The sequence below is a fragment of the Lepidochelys olivacea genome (assembly GCF_965140295.1).
Source record: "Lepidochelys olivacea isolate rLepOli2 genome assembly, chromosome: 4".
Lineage (NCBI taxonomy): Eukaryota > Metazoa > Chordata > Testudines > Cheloniidae > Lepidochelys > Lepidochelys olivacea.
The window spans coordinates 26754194-26768191 of record NC_140414.1 but is presented as its reverse complement, the minus strand read 5'-3'; the positions used below and the strand labels follow the sequence as shown (position 1 = coordinate 26768191).

Genomic DNA, 13998 nt, shown 5'->3' with positions numbered 1-13998 from the left:
GATGGCTACACTGCATGGTGATGGGGGTTGAGTGCAGTGCGTAAGGGTCATAGTTTTCAGGGCTGGATGGTGAAGCTACGGGTGTTGGAGGCAGCAGGTGGCGGTAAGAACCCGGATGTTGGGGAAAGTGGTTTGGAGGTGACGTGGTGGCACAATGGAAAGAGTTTGGGGACAAGGGCGGAGGGGGAGGGGGGCGGTAGTGCTCCGCCTGCATGGCTACAAGCGCCTGGATCGAGTCTGCTTGGCGCTCCATGATGCTTATCAGCCGCTCTGTGCTTTGGTGCCAGCGATCTGCATTCTGCTGGAGGACCCTCCTTTCACTCTCCCGCCACTTCTGCACTTTTTTGTTTTCGTTAGTTGAATTCTGCATGACTTCATGCAGCATGTCCTCTTTGCTTCTACGTGGCCTCCTCCTGATTCTTTGCAGTCTCTCAGCAGTTGATAACACAGACGGCTGAGATCTCAAGGTTGCATCTGTAAAGGCAAAATGCAACACTTAACAGAGGCAGCATTGTTCACGCCAGACAGAGCAATGATTCCCCCGTACTCAAGAGCAAGCACAGTCTACACAATAGCATAATTTGCCTGTCCCAAAGCGAGCGCACATAACACACGGGAGCCCCAAAATTGTGAGTAAGCACAGGGTCAAGTGTGACTGATGGTTTTACAGCTATACTGTCCTCTGGGTTTCTGTGCCTTGGGGAGAGCCAACAGCGGCAGGGGGCCCCTATACTGAACACTGTCCCCACATTTTCCACAGCAGTTCATCCTGGAAGCTATCTCGCTGCTGAGGGTGACCTGGGAAGCAAGGGAGGGTCTTCTTCTGAATGCGGCTTCTTCCGTGGCCCATATGCAGCGCGCCTGTGTGCAGCAATGGTCCCCCCGCCCCTCACGGCACAGTGGCACAGACAAATTAGCCTGACTGGGAAAAGAAACACAGTGGCTCTCCCGAGAAACCTGCGCAAGCGCATTGCCCAAGTTCTGTCTGAGACCTTTGAAGAGATCACTGAGGCCGATTACCGTGATGTGAAAGAGCACGTCAATGCCCTATTCCGCACCTAGGCATGCATGCAGCCCTAACTCTCCTCACCCTAAGAGCCCGCACCGAATAACTTCCTTCCCAAAATAAAAGCCGCTTACCGGGAACCTCCTCTGGTGTTTATCCTTCCCCCAAGCACCGGCCACCGCGACTGGCTACCTTCCTCCTGGCTTGAGAACTGCTCCTGGCTGCATGCCTCTAGGGATTCCGGGGTGTCTTCCTCCTCCTCAGTACCCTCGCTCCCGCTTTACTGCTGCTGCTCCTCCTCCTCCTCTTGCCTTGTTGAACTGGGCTTTGAAGTGTCCATGGTGGTCCTCGGAGTGGAGGTGGGGTCGGCCCCAAGTATCGCGTCCAGCTCTTTGTAGAAACGGCAGGTCGCAGGGGCAGCTTCGGAGCGGCTTTTTGCCTTGCGGGCTTTGCTCTAGGCATTCTGCAGCTCCTTCACTTTAACCTGCACTGCAGTCATGGCCCCTTTCCATCATACCCCTTGATATCTGCCCGAAGGTATTGTAATTCCTACGGCTGGAGCGCAGCTGGGACTGGACAGCTTCCTCCCCCAAACACTGAGGGAGGCCAGCACCTCGCCATTGCTCCATACTATGGATCGCCTGGCGCGTGGAGGCATGGTCACTTGGAAAGATTTGCTGAGAGCACTCCACGCCTGGCTGAGCAAACAGGAAGGGGATTTTCAAAATTCCCAGAGAATTTAAATGGTAAGTCTGACGGTTGGTCACCTGAGGGCAGGGCAGTAGAGTTCAAAGTGATGACCAGAGTGGCTAGCACAGGCATTGTGGGACGTTTCTGGAGGCCGATCAGAGCCCACTAACAGACCAGGGCGTCCACAGTGAGGCCGCGGCACTCCAGCGGGGGCACAGCAAACGTTATTCCACTCGCAGTGCAGTGAGGTGCAGGACCAGCAGCAGTGTAGCCGCGGAGACAGAGCGCTCTGCGTGCCTTGCCAGTGTGGATGGGGAGTGAGCTAGTGTGCCCGGGGCTCCTTTACTGCACCGTAACTCGCAAGTGTAGCCAAGCCCTCAGTCTTATACCATTAGTCCAATTCACTAGGACACACAGCTCCACCATGGACCTGTGCACATGGCTGGAATAGGTCATTGTATTTTCAATGTTTCTTAAAAAGAAAAGGAGTACTTGTGGCACCTTAGAGACTAACAAATTTATTTGAGCATAAGCTTTCGTGAGCTTTCGGATGCACATCGATGAAGTGAGCTGTAGCTCACGAAAGCTTATGCTCAAATAAATTTGTTAGTCTCTAAGGTGCCACAAGTCCTCCTTTTCTTTTTGCGAATACAGACTAACACGGCTGCTACTCTGAAACAAGTGTTTCTTAGTCACTCATGACATTTTTGAAACACAAATAAACTTCTAGTTAAGTTATGGTGAATTAGGCAAGAGGCTTTGCTCACTGTTTCATGAAATTGTATCTGTGCTGTAAATACAAAGGATATAAGTTTGGCATCTTGCTTAGGTATGTCGAATTTCCAGTAGCCTCTAAGGTTGGGATCTGTGCTAGCAATTTATGCCAGTACAGTAATGTCGATTCAGGGGTGATTTTTTTTAAAATGACATTTCTATACTGGCAAAAGCTTTAGTGTAGATGAAATTATACCAGTTTAAAAGTACTTCTGCCACTGTAGCTGATTTCTTTCGGGAAACCATTATAAGCTATACCAGCAAAAGCACCCTTTTGCAAGTATAAGCTGCATGTAGACTAGGAGGGTTTGCTGGTATAGCATCCTTTCTACTGTAGACTAAGAGGGCCTAACCTGGTTGGCCTCTATGCACTACGTTAACATTATTATTAATTATTTGCCTTGTGGTAGCACCAAGAGACACTAACTGAAATTAGGGCTCTTTGTGTTAGGTGCTGTATATAGTTAAATAATAACTGAAGTGCTGCTGATTCCTGTGTTTTTTCCTGTTCTGAGGACAAACAGATTTCAGTCCCCAGGGCTTTCAGCCTGGCACTTTTGACTTTCACAAAATTCACTGGAAAGAAAAAGATCTCTTCCACTTAATGGCTCAACAGCTGTAACTTGCATTTTCAGGACAACTGGATTCTGATCTCCCTTGGATCATGTCTGTGACTTTATGGCTGTTTAAATCCCCAAAGCTATGCATTTTTTTCTTTTTCCATTGTGACTCAGGACCCATCCAATCCCTTCGTCATTAGAAACCAGTTGTTTTCCCAGCGTACTTGGGTTTGACATTCATTGATTGTGTGTATGTGGCAGGGCTTTGTCTATTAAGAGCAGGACACAGTTGCATCAAAGGATGTTCTGTTCCTGTCCTCCCCGCAAGAAGCGAGAGCTACGTGCCTGACGTGATGTCATAGGTCTGGAGTCAGGACTGCAATCTGCAGAAGACATGCCTGCAGCAGGGTGAAAACAAATATCGACAGGAAATGCAAGCAGGCATGGCATGCACAGGGATCACGTAGGATGCTTCCCCCTAGAGGGACCTGTTGTGCCTTTTCACGTCGTCACGTCAATTTAAAAAACAAAAATCTTGCTGCTGCTGATACCCATGTTGTTGTGTTTTTAATCTTCCTGGTGATCTTCGTCTGGCGGACTAGCAATTACTTCCTCGTGCCAATGCAGTTCCTTGCTGGAACCTTTTGTCTCCCTAAGAGGCTGCGTGTGTTTTTCTCAGGAGCAGCCATTGGTTGCCGTGGCCTCTGATTGTCAGCCTCAGCAGTGGAATCGTTGTGGGGGAAAGTTTCCAGTTACCAGGCTGGCAAGCCCACAGAAGAGGAGGAGGTAGGCAGACAGAACTGCTGCAGCTGCGATGCCTGATTGGCTGGACGCTTCAGCTGCTTCTCTGGAACAAAAGGTCAAGGAGTACTGCAGCAGCAGATCAGACCGCATTACTTTTACTTGCAGAAGTTTGGAGAGGGTACTTGGGCGCTAGCTTCCCAGAGTGGAAGTAGCTTGCTGTATTCTCCTCCAGTGAGTTTTCTCTGTGTCGCGTATTGCAGTATTAATCCTGCGCCTCTCTCTTGTGGCTAGGAAATAGGAATGCACTAGTGTGAGAAGATCTCCGCTGCAGAGAAAAACCTGTTGGGGGAAGAAACAGTTGTATGTTACCAATATAAACTTTCATTTCAGGAATGGCTTGTGAAATCATGCCTCTGCAAAGGTATATTGCTGGTTTTTTTTTTTTACTAGCTATTATTTAGATTCATGTAGACATTAATCATTAACAGGGTTGGAGTGATGCCATGGCAGTAGCACTTGTACATTGTAATAGCACTGTATATTATGTATGGATGACTTCTTTCTAACAGTTTACAGGATATGATTTTTTTTTCATTGCTGCGTGAGACTTGTGTAGTTGTTTAAAAGTTCATCTTATTCCTGATTAGCCTCAATGTAAAATACTAGACTTGCCTCCTTAATCTCCTCCACCTCAAACATATCTTGCCTATTCTTTATAGCAAATAGCTGAATTTCTAGAGTTCCTGAGGCAGGTTTACAGAATGTGTCTGACCATTTCTTTACCAATTCTTTGGAGCATATGAGCCACATCTTTGCTTTGTTTTCTGTGTGAAGGATTCAGTCATAAGTGCTGGAACTAAGGGTGTGGGAAATGCTGCAGCACCCCCTGGCTTGCAGTGGTTTCCCTTATACCCAGGGTTTACAGTTTGGTTCAATGGGTCTTAGCACCCCCACTATAAAAATTGTTCCAGCACCCCTGATTTCAGTGCTTAGTACAAACATGACCCCATTCCTTTCCAGGGAGCCTACCATGATGACACAGACGGGTATTTTGAAAGGGCACGAAGAGATTTAGATGCCCAAATAACTTTCAATGGGATTTGAGTGCTTAAAAGCCCTTTTTGCTATTGTAAATTTCTCTCCTATTGATGGACAGGGAGTTCCCATCCCTTTCCTGTAATGTATAGCTGTTGTGCAGTAACGAAGAATTAACAGCTGGACTGACAGAACACAACTAGAGATGCCCTGATCCTCTGAATACTTTCATCCAGATACATGTCAGGTGTAATCCTCCTTTGTAGTTGCCTTAGAAACAGGAAAAGCTGGGGTTTTCACTGGACTGTTCTCTTTTCATAGCACCTGGACACACAGCTCCTTAGAAACAACTGCTGATGTGTGTCTGTGCTAAAACACTGTAGGGTAAACTGCAACTGGGCTCTTAAAATGGAAATATGTAACCAATTAAGGGGGAAATGTAATCAGTCCTTTGATTATGTCATTAATATTTTTGCTGGCTGGTGTTTTAATTTTCTAAATGGTGTGTTTCCTTTCCTCTTCAATAAAATATGGTGAATATTCACCTTCATGCAAACTAAAGACCAGTGAATGCAGTAAGTGATTGATCCGTGCTTTTTCAGCATTGTTCTAAGGAGTTAGCGTTAACAGCTTCTCTAAAGTTGCTGTATTTTCCTTGCAATGATAAATAGGAATTGAATTTGATGTCCAAACCATATTGCCCTGCTCCTGGACTCAATGTGCTGTGGAACATGGAGAATCAGCTCTGCAGGCAGATGTGGAGGAGCTCTGTTTTGCAGTGATGCAGTCAAGAGGCCTTCATGTGGATGTCTGCAGAGAAACAGAAGTACTGTCTGTGCCTTACAGGATCAAGTATTCACTGTGATGATTTCAATTCCAAGATACTGTCTCTCTGCCGTCAGAACCAGTGGCTGTTACTGTGTTCTCTGTAGCAGCCTCTTGACTGTAAATGTGTGCTCTTCTGGGGAAAGTAGCTCTTATTCACAGGGCTGTCTTGACTATGCTCCTTGTTTCTGTTAGTTGAAATGATTTAACTTGAGAGCAATTAGAAATGCAATGTGTTTGAACAATAATGCAGTTGATTAAGAAAGGAAGCTTTTTTAAAATTCTTAATCGGTGATGAAACTGTGCACATGGTGTAGAATCATTTAGGTTTCCTATTTTAAAGTAACAGTTTAGAATAGAGACATGAATATTGTATCTCCTTGGTTTCTACACCCCCTAAATTCCCTTAACCTCTAGACAGATGCACATAAAGTCCTGCGGGCACCCTACAACATCATTCTCTCCACCACACAATTCTTTCATCCTAAAACTTCCTAACTTAAAATCTCCTTTCTTCCTACACTGTGTTTTCACTGCAAAAAAGGTGGTGGTGGGGTTTACAGAGGAATCACTGTGCCTTTCCGATCCTGTGCCTTACCTTTTGTAGCGGAGACAAGGGACCAGGTGTTGACCTTGCTTAGTTTATTTCATGATAAAAGTGCAGTGCCTTGGCACCATTAATACTTTACAGATGGAGAGCTGATGTGTGTTACGGTATCCTGTGGTAAAACGTATTTTTTTCAGCAGTGAAGACAGAGCCTTAGATTCCTGAGTGCACTGCTCCCATTGGCTAGGCAGACTAGTGACAACTTCCAAGTGCTACTCCACAGACCAGCAAATGAAAGCACTTGTGCAATGAGCTTCAGTCCCCTTCTCCCTTTTCAGAAAACAAATCTCTTCCCAGCAACCACTAAATTTTGGCCTGAATCCTGCAGTGATATCTGTGTGGATGAACCTCTGCATCACGGACCAGGGCTCATAAGCACAAAATAGACTGTAAGGTCTTGGGGACCCAGACCATCTTTCTGTGATGTGTTTATGCCATGTCCACAACTGTTGGTCTCTGATCTATATCTGAATCTAGCCCGAAAAATCAAAATATTTCATTTTGTAAATGATAAAATGAACCATTTCAGTACTTCTGAATTTTTGTTTTTGTTTTGTTTTCATTTTGGCAAAATAGACACACGTTGGCAAAATGTTTTGGTTGACCCAAATCTGCTTTTTTCGGCAAAGAAAGTTTCAGCTGAAAAATTTGCCCAGCTCTAATCAAGATATTCATGTCGGGGAAGGTCTGTCTAGATATCACAGAATATTATATAATTATCTATGCACATAACCATGTGTACTGTACATACACATTTCATACTATATATAGATGTTTATCGAAGGAATGGTATGTGAATAGACATGCTGTCTTTGTAAGAGAGAAACACAGTATACATGTCCAGGGCATACTTTCTTGTGGTGCATGAGGTGGAATGTCGAGTGTATGTGGTACTTCTTTGTTCCCAAAACACTTATTGCACTCCTGTTTTTCAAAGTCAGCATCAGGAAATGACATTTTTCATTTCATTTAGTTAATACAGGGGTTCTCCAATTTTGGGGTCCTGACCCACAGTTTGAGAACCGCTGAGTTAATACATTAAGTATTCTTCTGAATAACAGTAACATAACTTTATTATTAGCAGTACTATTGACTCAAAATTTCTTATTTATTTTAGCTGAGTGTGTGTATCATATTACAGACTTCATGAAGTTGAAACATGTGGCTGCTTTCACAAAATGTACCTTCCACATCTCAGGTTCAAGGAGCTGGCTGATAAGAGAGCCATGTATGTGATTTAGATTCTCAGTGGCCTCTAATTTTTTTACAATCTGCCAGAAATTAACAAATTGGAGGAAGGAGTAAGAAAACCATGTCAGATATTTTTAAACCCTTTTATGGGCTGATGAGTGTAGTTAATGATTTCCAACTGGGCTGCTGGTGATGCCGAACTCCCTTTGTTCCCAATCTGATTGTTTCATTTACCGTCTCTGTTTTTATGAGTACAACTGCATTTTAGCTGGAGTAAAATGTTCCTATTCTAGTGCGTTTTCTTCTTGGTGGAATTGTGGACAGGTTGTTTGTTTTAGCTTTTCTTTTTCAGAGCAATGAGCAGCTGATCAGAAAGTTGTATTGTAAGATAAGCCTGATGAAATCATATTGATCCTTTGAGTTCGTTGGAGGGAAGGTGATACAGAAATCCAAAGTGCTTTATAAACATTAGTGAAATAAGCTTCACCGTTGAACTCTGGGGGTAGAGATTGGAATTATTAAACCCATTTTACAGGTAGGGGAAACTGAGGTACAGATCATAAATGACATATGCAAGGTCAGACATGAAGACAATGACAGAGCAAGGAATACAGTCTATATCTCTTGACTTCAAGTTCCAGGCCTGATCTGCTAGATCTGTGACTCAGTGCCTATTGAAACCATTGAATGGGAGTCTTTCCATTGACTTCAATGAGAGTTGGCTTCCAGCTCCTAAAGTGCAAGCCGATCTGCAAATCTTCTCATTTATTAAGCTTTGCCTCCAGTTTTTTTTCTGTGATAAATATTCTGGATGTGATCAACATTGTAAATGAAATATAGTATTGTTAACTTGAACTATCTGTAACCAAGTTCAATTACTTTCTCTTGCCAGCAACGGCAGATCAGAGAAGAAAATCTAGATTTTTATTCTGAAAGATTGGGCCTCTCCATATGTTCACTTGACACCCATCAACTTTTTAGAAGCAGTCCAGAAACAAAAAGGCCTACAGTTACTTAGTCAGTTTGGTTCCTTTATTGTGCAATGTGTGTAAAAGTGATTGTACATCTTGCCACTGTTAAATTCTAGGAAAGGGTGCAACTTTGGCTGGAGTACACTTGGAGTCATTCCTTCCACCTCCTTCTAACCTATTTTCTGGTTTTATCCAACTGGAGAGCATTGCCAAACCACAAATAAGGAGACAAAACTCTGCCCTGTCTTCTTTCTTTTTTTTTTTAAGATTTAAAATTAGTTGAGGTTTATGATTAAAAAAGAAGAAGAAGGAAGGAACAGGGTTGAATACTATTTACAGCAGCTTACAAAGATAAACATATCAGTAATATAACAAGATACAAGCAGAAAATAATTGTACAAAATTACACAATCATAAGTTTCCACAACATGCAAATAAACAAAATTAAATATAAATATGGCCTGTAGTTTGCAGGGGGAAGGGCGTGATTCCACTCTGCTTATCGTGCTGTTATAATTAGCGCTACAGTTTTGTCACAGAAATTTTTAATAAATTTCATAGCAGAGGTGTGTGGGAAAAGATAAGTCAGGGAAAGGTGGGAGTGAGGAGCCCATGGGGGGGGTTTTGGAGAACAAGCCCACCCACACTCACTCTTCTGCGATGGTTCCTGTCTCATGGGGCTGGGCCTGACTGGGTGTTGCAACATGGCCCACGTGCTCCTAGTACCAGTCCGTAGATGGAGACAGAGGGACAGATGGACCAAAAGTGAGTGGCATTGCAATCCCATGCGCTAGGTCACAACGCTGATCAAATTTGGCTCACTTCCCCTCTGTCTCCATCTACAGAAGGGTAGATGCTCCAACTGAATGGGCCAGGTCACAATGCCTGGAACGGGGAGCCAGGCCCAGCTCTGTGGGACAGGAGGTACTGCTGATGGGTCATGGACTTCATTCAAATTCACAGTTACCTTGAAAACTGTGACCTCTGCACCAAAATCATAGCCGTATTAAAATAATTTCTCTTTCCACGCTGCTGTTTTGTAATGTGAGAACACTAGCAAAATATACAGCAAAACTCTGACCAGGCTGAAGGAAGTGTCACTGCTCTTTTTGAGTCTGCAGTCCTTCATCTCCTTGTCCTCAGGAATCAGTATATATTATTGAGGCAGTGCATATGTAGATACTTGGTTGTGGTTTAAATGATACGTGCCTATACTGTCTAGTGGATTTCTCTCGGGTTAAAAGAGAATGACTTCCTATTATAGACTTGGTACTGATGCCTGAGTCTTGTTGTTGAGACATAGGTTAGGTAATAATAAGACCTTCTCAGTGGTACGACATACTAATCCTGCACATTTCTCTCAGCTTGTTTTTATAAAATTGGCCATTTTTAAAATGCCAGATAAATCAGTGCTTTGATCAGCACAGATGCTCAACCTCATACTAAGAGGTCATTCTGCCTTCCTTGCAGCCTGCAGTCATACCACCACAAGCCATTATCTTACAAGCTAAGGCAGGGTCTTCTTGGGTCAACGCTTGGATGAGAGAAAGAGAAAGTCTCCGGTTTTGTGGAAAATGGAGTAGGAGACTCCTCTGACCCTTCTAAGTCAATGCCAAGCTGGTCCCCGAAATATTTTTAAGGGCCTTTTAGATTATATATGTGGCATAGGTTCAGGAGAAAGATAACTGTTATTGAATAGATATCTAATGCTTTGTTGCATAGGCCCTAATCAGCAAAAGTACTTATTTGCCTAACTTGATTTCAGTGGGATTCCTGACATGCTTAAAGTTATACACGTCCTTAAGTACTTTACTGCACTGAGGCCATCAGGAAGAGAAGTGCTACAGACATAAAATCTTTCTGAAATTTGCTGGATATGAAAGTTGATCTTTAGGTCATCCACAGAACAAATGAAGAGCACTGGTCTCTGTTTAAACAAAGACAGGTCATGCCAACAGTTACTCCACAGTGGTTTCTGAAATGCCACAGCACCCCCTCTGTAATTAAAGTAGGAAACCACAATGGTATCTCTTAATAACTGAAGTAAATGTTGATTTTTAATGGTGACCACTCAGTGTGCTGAAACAGCTGTTACAACTTTGTTAAACTTGTGTTTCCTCTTATTTACATAAAGGAAGCTGGATTTTATTTCTACCAGTTATTATGCCTCCTCCTTTCTTTTTTCTCCATCACCCACCTCGATAGTATGGCTAATGTTTTTGGCATGAAGCTTCTTCTCTTCAAAGAACCTGAAATATCCTGATAATATTTCTCATTAGCAATCCTTCCCTTTCTCCCACGGTTGTGGAGGAGGAGAGTACAAGGGAACAGTTGTGATGTTAAGAAATCACATGCAATAAAGATTAATCAGGTATGTCAATCTTGCACCTTTCACTCAGACCACGTCGGCTTTAAAAAATAATGGAGTGCTGAAGAATCTGTGGGGAAAACTGTACATTCAGTGCAAAATACTACCATACCGTGATATTGGTTTTCTGTGAGGACTGTTTTATGTTTCCAATAACTTCATTATGCAATATTCTATAGAGATTTATAAATATTGAAGATCAAAATAAGCAAAACAAAAAAGTGCCACTAAAATCTTTTGCAAAAGAAAAGTGTTGCTGTCTCTTACACATGTGCATTAGCCTTACACGCTCATTGTGAATGGAAGGAAGAAAACTAGACTGTGATATCTTTTTGGTCTCAGAATAGCAGATCTCCCAGTTGAGCCCAAAATAACAAAACCTGTTTTAGCATAGATACCAGTAGTAAACTGATACCGTTGGCTTTTCCATGGCTCCTCCAATTGTCTGTATTAAAAGTAGCAACAACAGTGTATTTCCATAAAAAGTGTTGTGACAAAAAATAAATTGATTTATTTTGAAGTCCAGAATAGCTTTTTAAAATGTGATGGAGAGGAAAGAAGAGCCTTTATTTTTATCTAACTTTTGGGGACAGAACAAACATGCGGTCTATGGCACAGCAGTAGGAAAACATGACCTTGGCTGAATAGTATACTCTACTGATGTCTAGCTCCTTTGTCTCCACTGCAAAACATTGACCTTTCAGTCAAAGTACATTTTGAACTATTCTAATTTAAAACAAATGAAGGATTAAAATCAAGGTCCTTCCCAGTCTCTGTACCTTTGCAGAGCTGCCTTTCTGACAAGGGTGTGATTGTGGAGAGCTCTAGCCAAGTACAGGATTGGCCATTTGGTATCCTGGGCCGTAAGGGTTCTGGGATATCCTGGGGTGAAAAGTTTGTCAGTCCTCAGTACTGGTTACCCTAATCAAAAACTATCAGTCCAAATGGACAAGAATTTAGCTCAAGCTCTGGGAAAGGCTCACCTGTTCTCTTACTTTATCTAACAAGAAATATGAGGAATATTGTTTTTAAAAAATATTCTTCACTGAGAGCATGAACACAGGTCAGCTGCAGGTACAGCCTACCTTTCATGACCATGGGAAAGGGAAATAGCTTCCAGGATAGGTACTCACAGATGCATTGGCTGTGAATGTTTGGCCTTCAACCAGAGGCACAGTGGAACCTTGAGAACTTGCCATATGATGGTGGGAACATCTTTGGGGAGCCAGTGGAGTCCATCCTTACAAAGGCTCAGGAAAGCAATGGCGCAGCTTTGTATTTTATAAGCATTCAGAAGTTTAAATTCAGATTTCCACATTCGTAATAATAGTTGTCCAGTGTGTGTGTGTTGGTCAGTTTTTGTAGAGAAAACAATAACCCTCTTTTGACTTGAACTGAGTCAGAGTTCATGAATACGTCCCTTACAGTGTGTTACCTGCATGGCACAATTCCTGCCAGGCCAAATATAGTGCAAGGGTGTTTTTGTTGTTTGTTTTGGATTATGACAGTGTACCAATAAACAGTTCAAACTTCATGGATGTCATAGCATTAAATATTTTTTTGGTTTGTTCTTTATGGGTAATATGTTTTGTGTGTTTTTCCATACGAAAAATATTTGCTTCAAGATCAAGTAGCCTATTATGTGTTACACCAGCTAGGGAACATTACTGGCATTCGACCAGTCTTTCAAATCAGATTTTTTTTCATCAGCTCAGTAGGAGACAGGAATGCAACATTTCTTTAGCAGCAAGGACAACTAAAGATAAATGCATTGAGATTATTATTATTTATTATTTATTTTAGCAGCAAGGACATGATCAGGATTTAGATGTTGCTGTGGGATGAGCGAGAAACTGCCTACTTTTGAAGGATTGTCTGAAAATGCCATGCACGTCTGTTCAAAATCCTAATTGTGGAAAATCTATCAATGTCTGGAGCACAGTTAACCCCTCTGCTTCCCAGTCAACTGCTTAGCCATGCCAGTGAATGGAAGCTGAACAGACAACTATTAACTTAAATCACTTCTCCTCTCCCCATATATATTCAGTGCCTTGTGGCTATAAATAGTGTGTAACGTTTAACAGGGAGATGGTGGGAGTGGAAAATCATAATTTACAACCAAAAACCCAGTAGTTTTTATTTTCTTCATGTGTTCTGTAGTTTACAGAAGGACTAGCAGGTTCTAATGGGTGGATAGTCTGTTGAGGACTGTAGAAATCTAGAAGGTACCGGAAATTAACGTTAGAATTGCTCACTCATTCTACCACTGTGCAAACAGTTGACTTGGTTTTACAGCGGTAAATGCTAAGTAATCCTTTCTTTCTGAAAAGGTCATTGTCTAATCACTATTACACAGTGCAGTACACTTAAATGTTTACGATTTCTTAAAGACTTCAAGCATTTTGTTCAGGGCCATGTTCTGAAAGGGAGCAGGTGAGGAGTACTTTTTACTGTGTGTCATCAATGATAGATCCCTCAGAACAAGATGTTTCACTGTGCCACTCTGTGATCTTTCTGTCAGAAAACATCTTAAGTGTCGCTGGCAGTAAAGGAGTCTTGTGCAAAATACTTTTCAATCCATTACCATCCTACTGATATGGTGTAACTATTGGAAGATAACCCTTTATGGTTTAAATCACATTGTTTGTTTGTATATCTTGCATCTGATTTTTCATGCGTTAAAGTAGGTAGAAATTAGTTTAAAAGCTCTTGTGTGAGGCTCCCAATTCTGCTCGTACTACAATTTGTGAGTTTTTGTAAACAAGATGTTACCTTACAGCAGCAGGCTACGAAATGTTGTTTTAAATTAAAAATGGTAATAATTTATATGTGGGAATTTTATTTGGATTTCCAGGGGGCTTGATGATCTAACATCCAGTTTTGGGAATGCCTAGGTTACATGGAACTCGTGGTTCAAATCTGGGCATGGTTTACAGGTCTTCAACCTTCCAGTGCACACTCAATCAAGTAACTAACATGCACTTGTCTGGGGGAGGATGTGCTTTTTGGAATAGATCTTAAAAACTGAGATAACTCGCTCTTTGCGGATATCAAAGCACCATAGCATACTTCGTAAGATTAGGGTAAAACCCAGTGTTCCTGTCCCAAAGTCTTCCCCTCTCCCTGTGATGGTGCTGTGACACGGTATGTTGCCACCATTCATCCCAGAGGTGGCTGTCTGTTAGTGCTGGTGGATATAGACAGTTATAAAGCATTTAAAGTTATTA

At 42.4% G+C, this 13998-nt stretch overlaps 1 protein-coding gene across 5 annotated transcripts in view; it reads left to right on the top strand.

Annotated features, from left to right (window-relative positions):
- Nucleotides 1-13998, top strand: part of FAM13A (family with sequence similarity 13 member A) — a 187625-nt gene that overhangs the window by 107087 nt on the left and 66540 nt on the right. Inside the window, exon 1 of one of the 5 annotated variants that reach the window (XM_084625337.1) lies at nucleotides 3775-4195. The exons of 2 other annotated variants lie outside the window; for them this stretch is intronic. In XM_084625337.1, the coding sequence (XP_084481463.1) occupies nucleotides 4167-4195 (29 nt within the window). In that variant the 5' untranslated portion in view covers nucleotides 3775-4166. Of the gene's footprint in view, nucleotides 1-3774; nucleotides 4196-13998 lie in introns of those variants that run through there. 2 more of the 5 variants (XM_084625340.1, XM_084625338.1) reach the window with 2 other exon arrangements.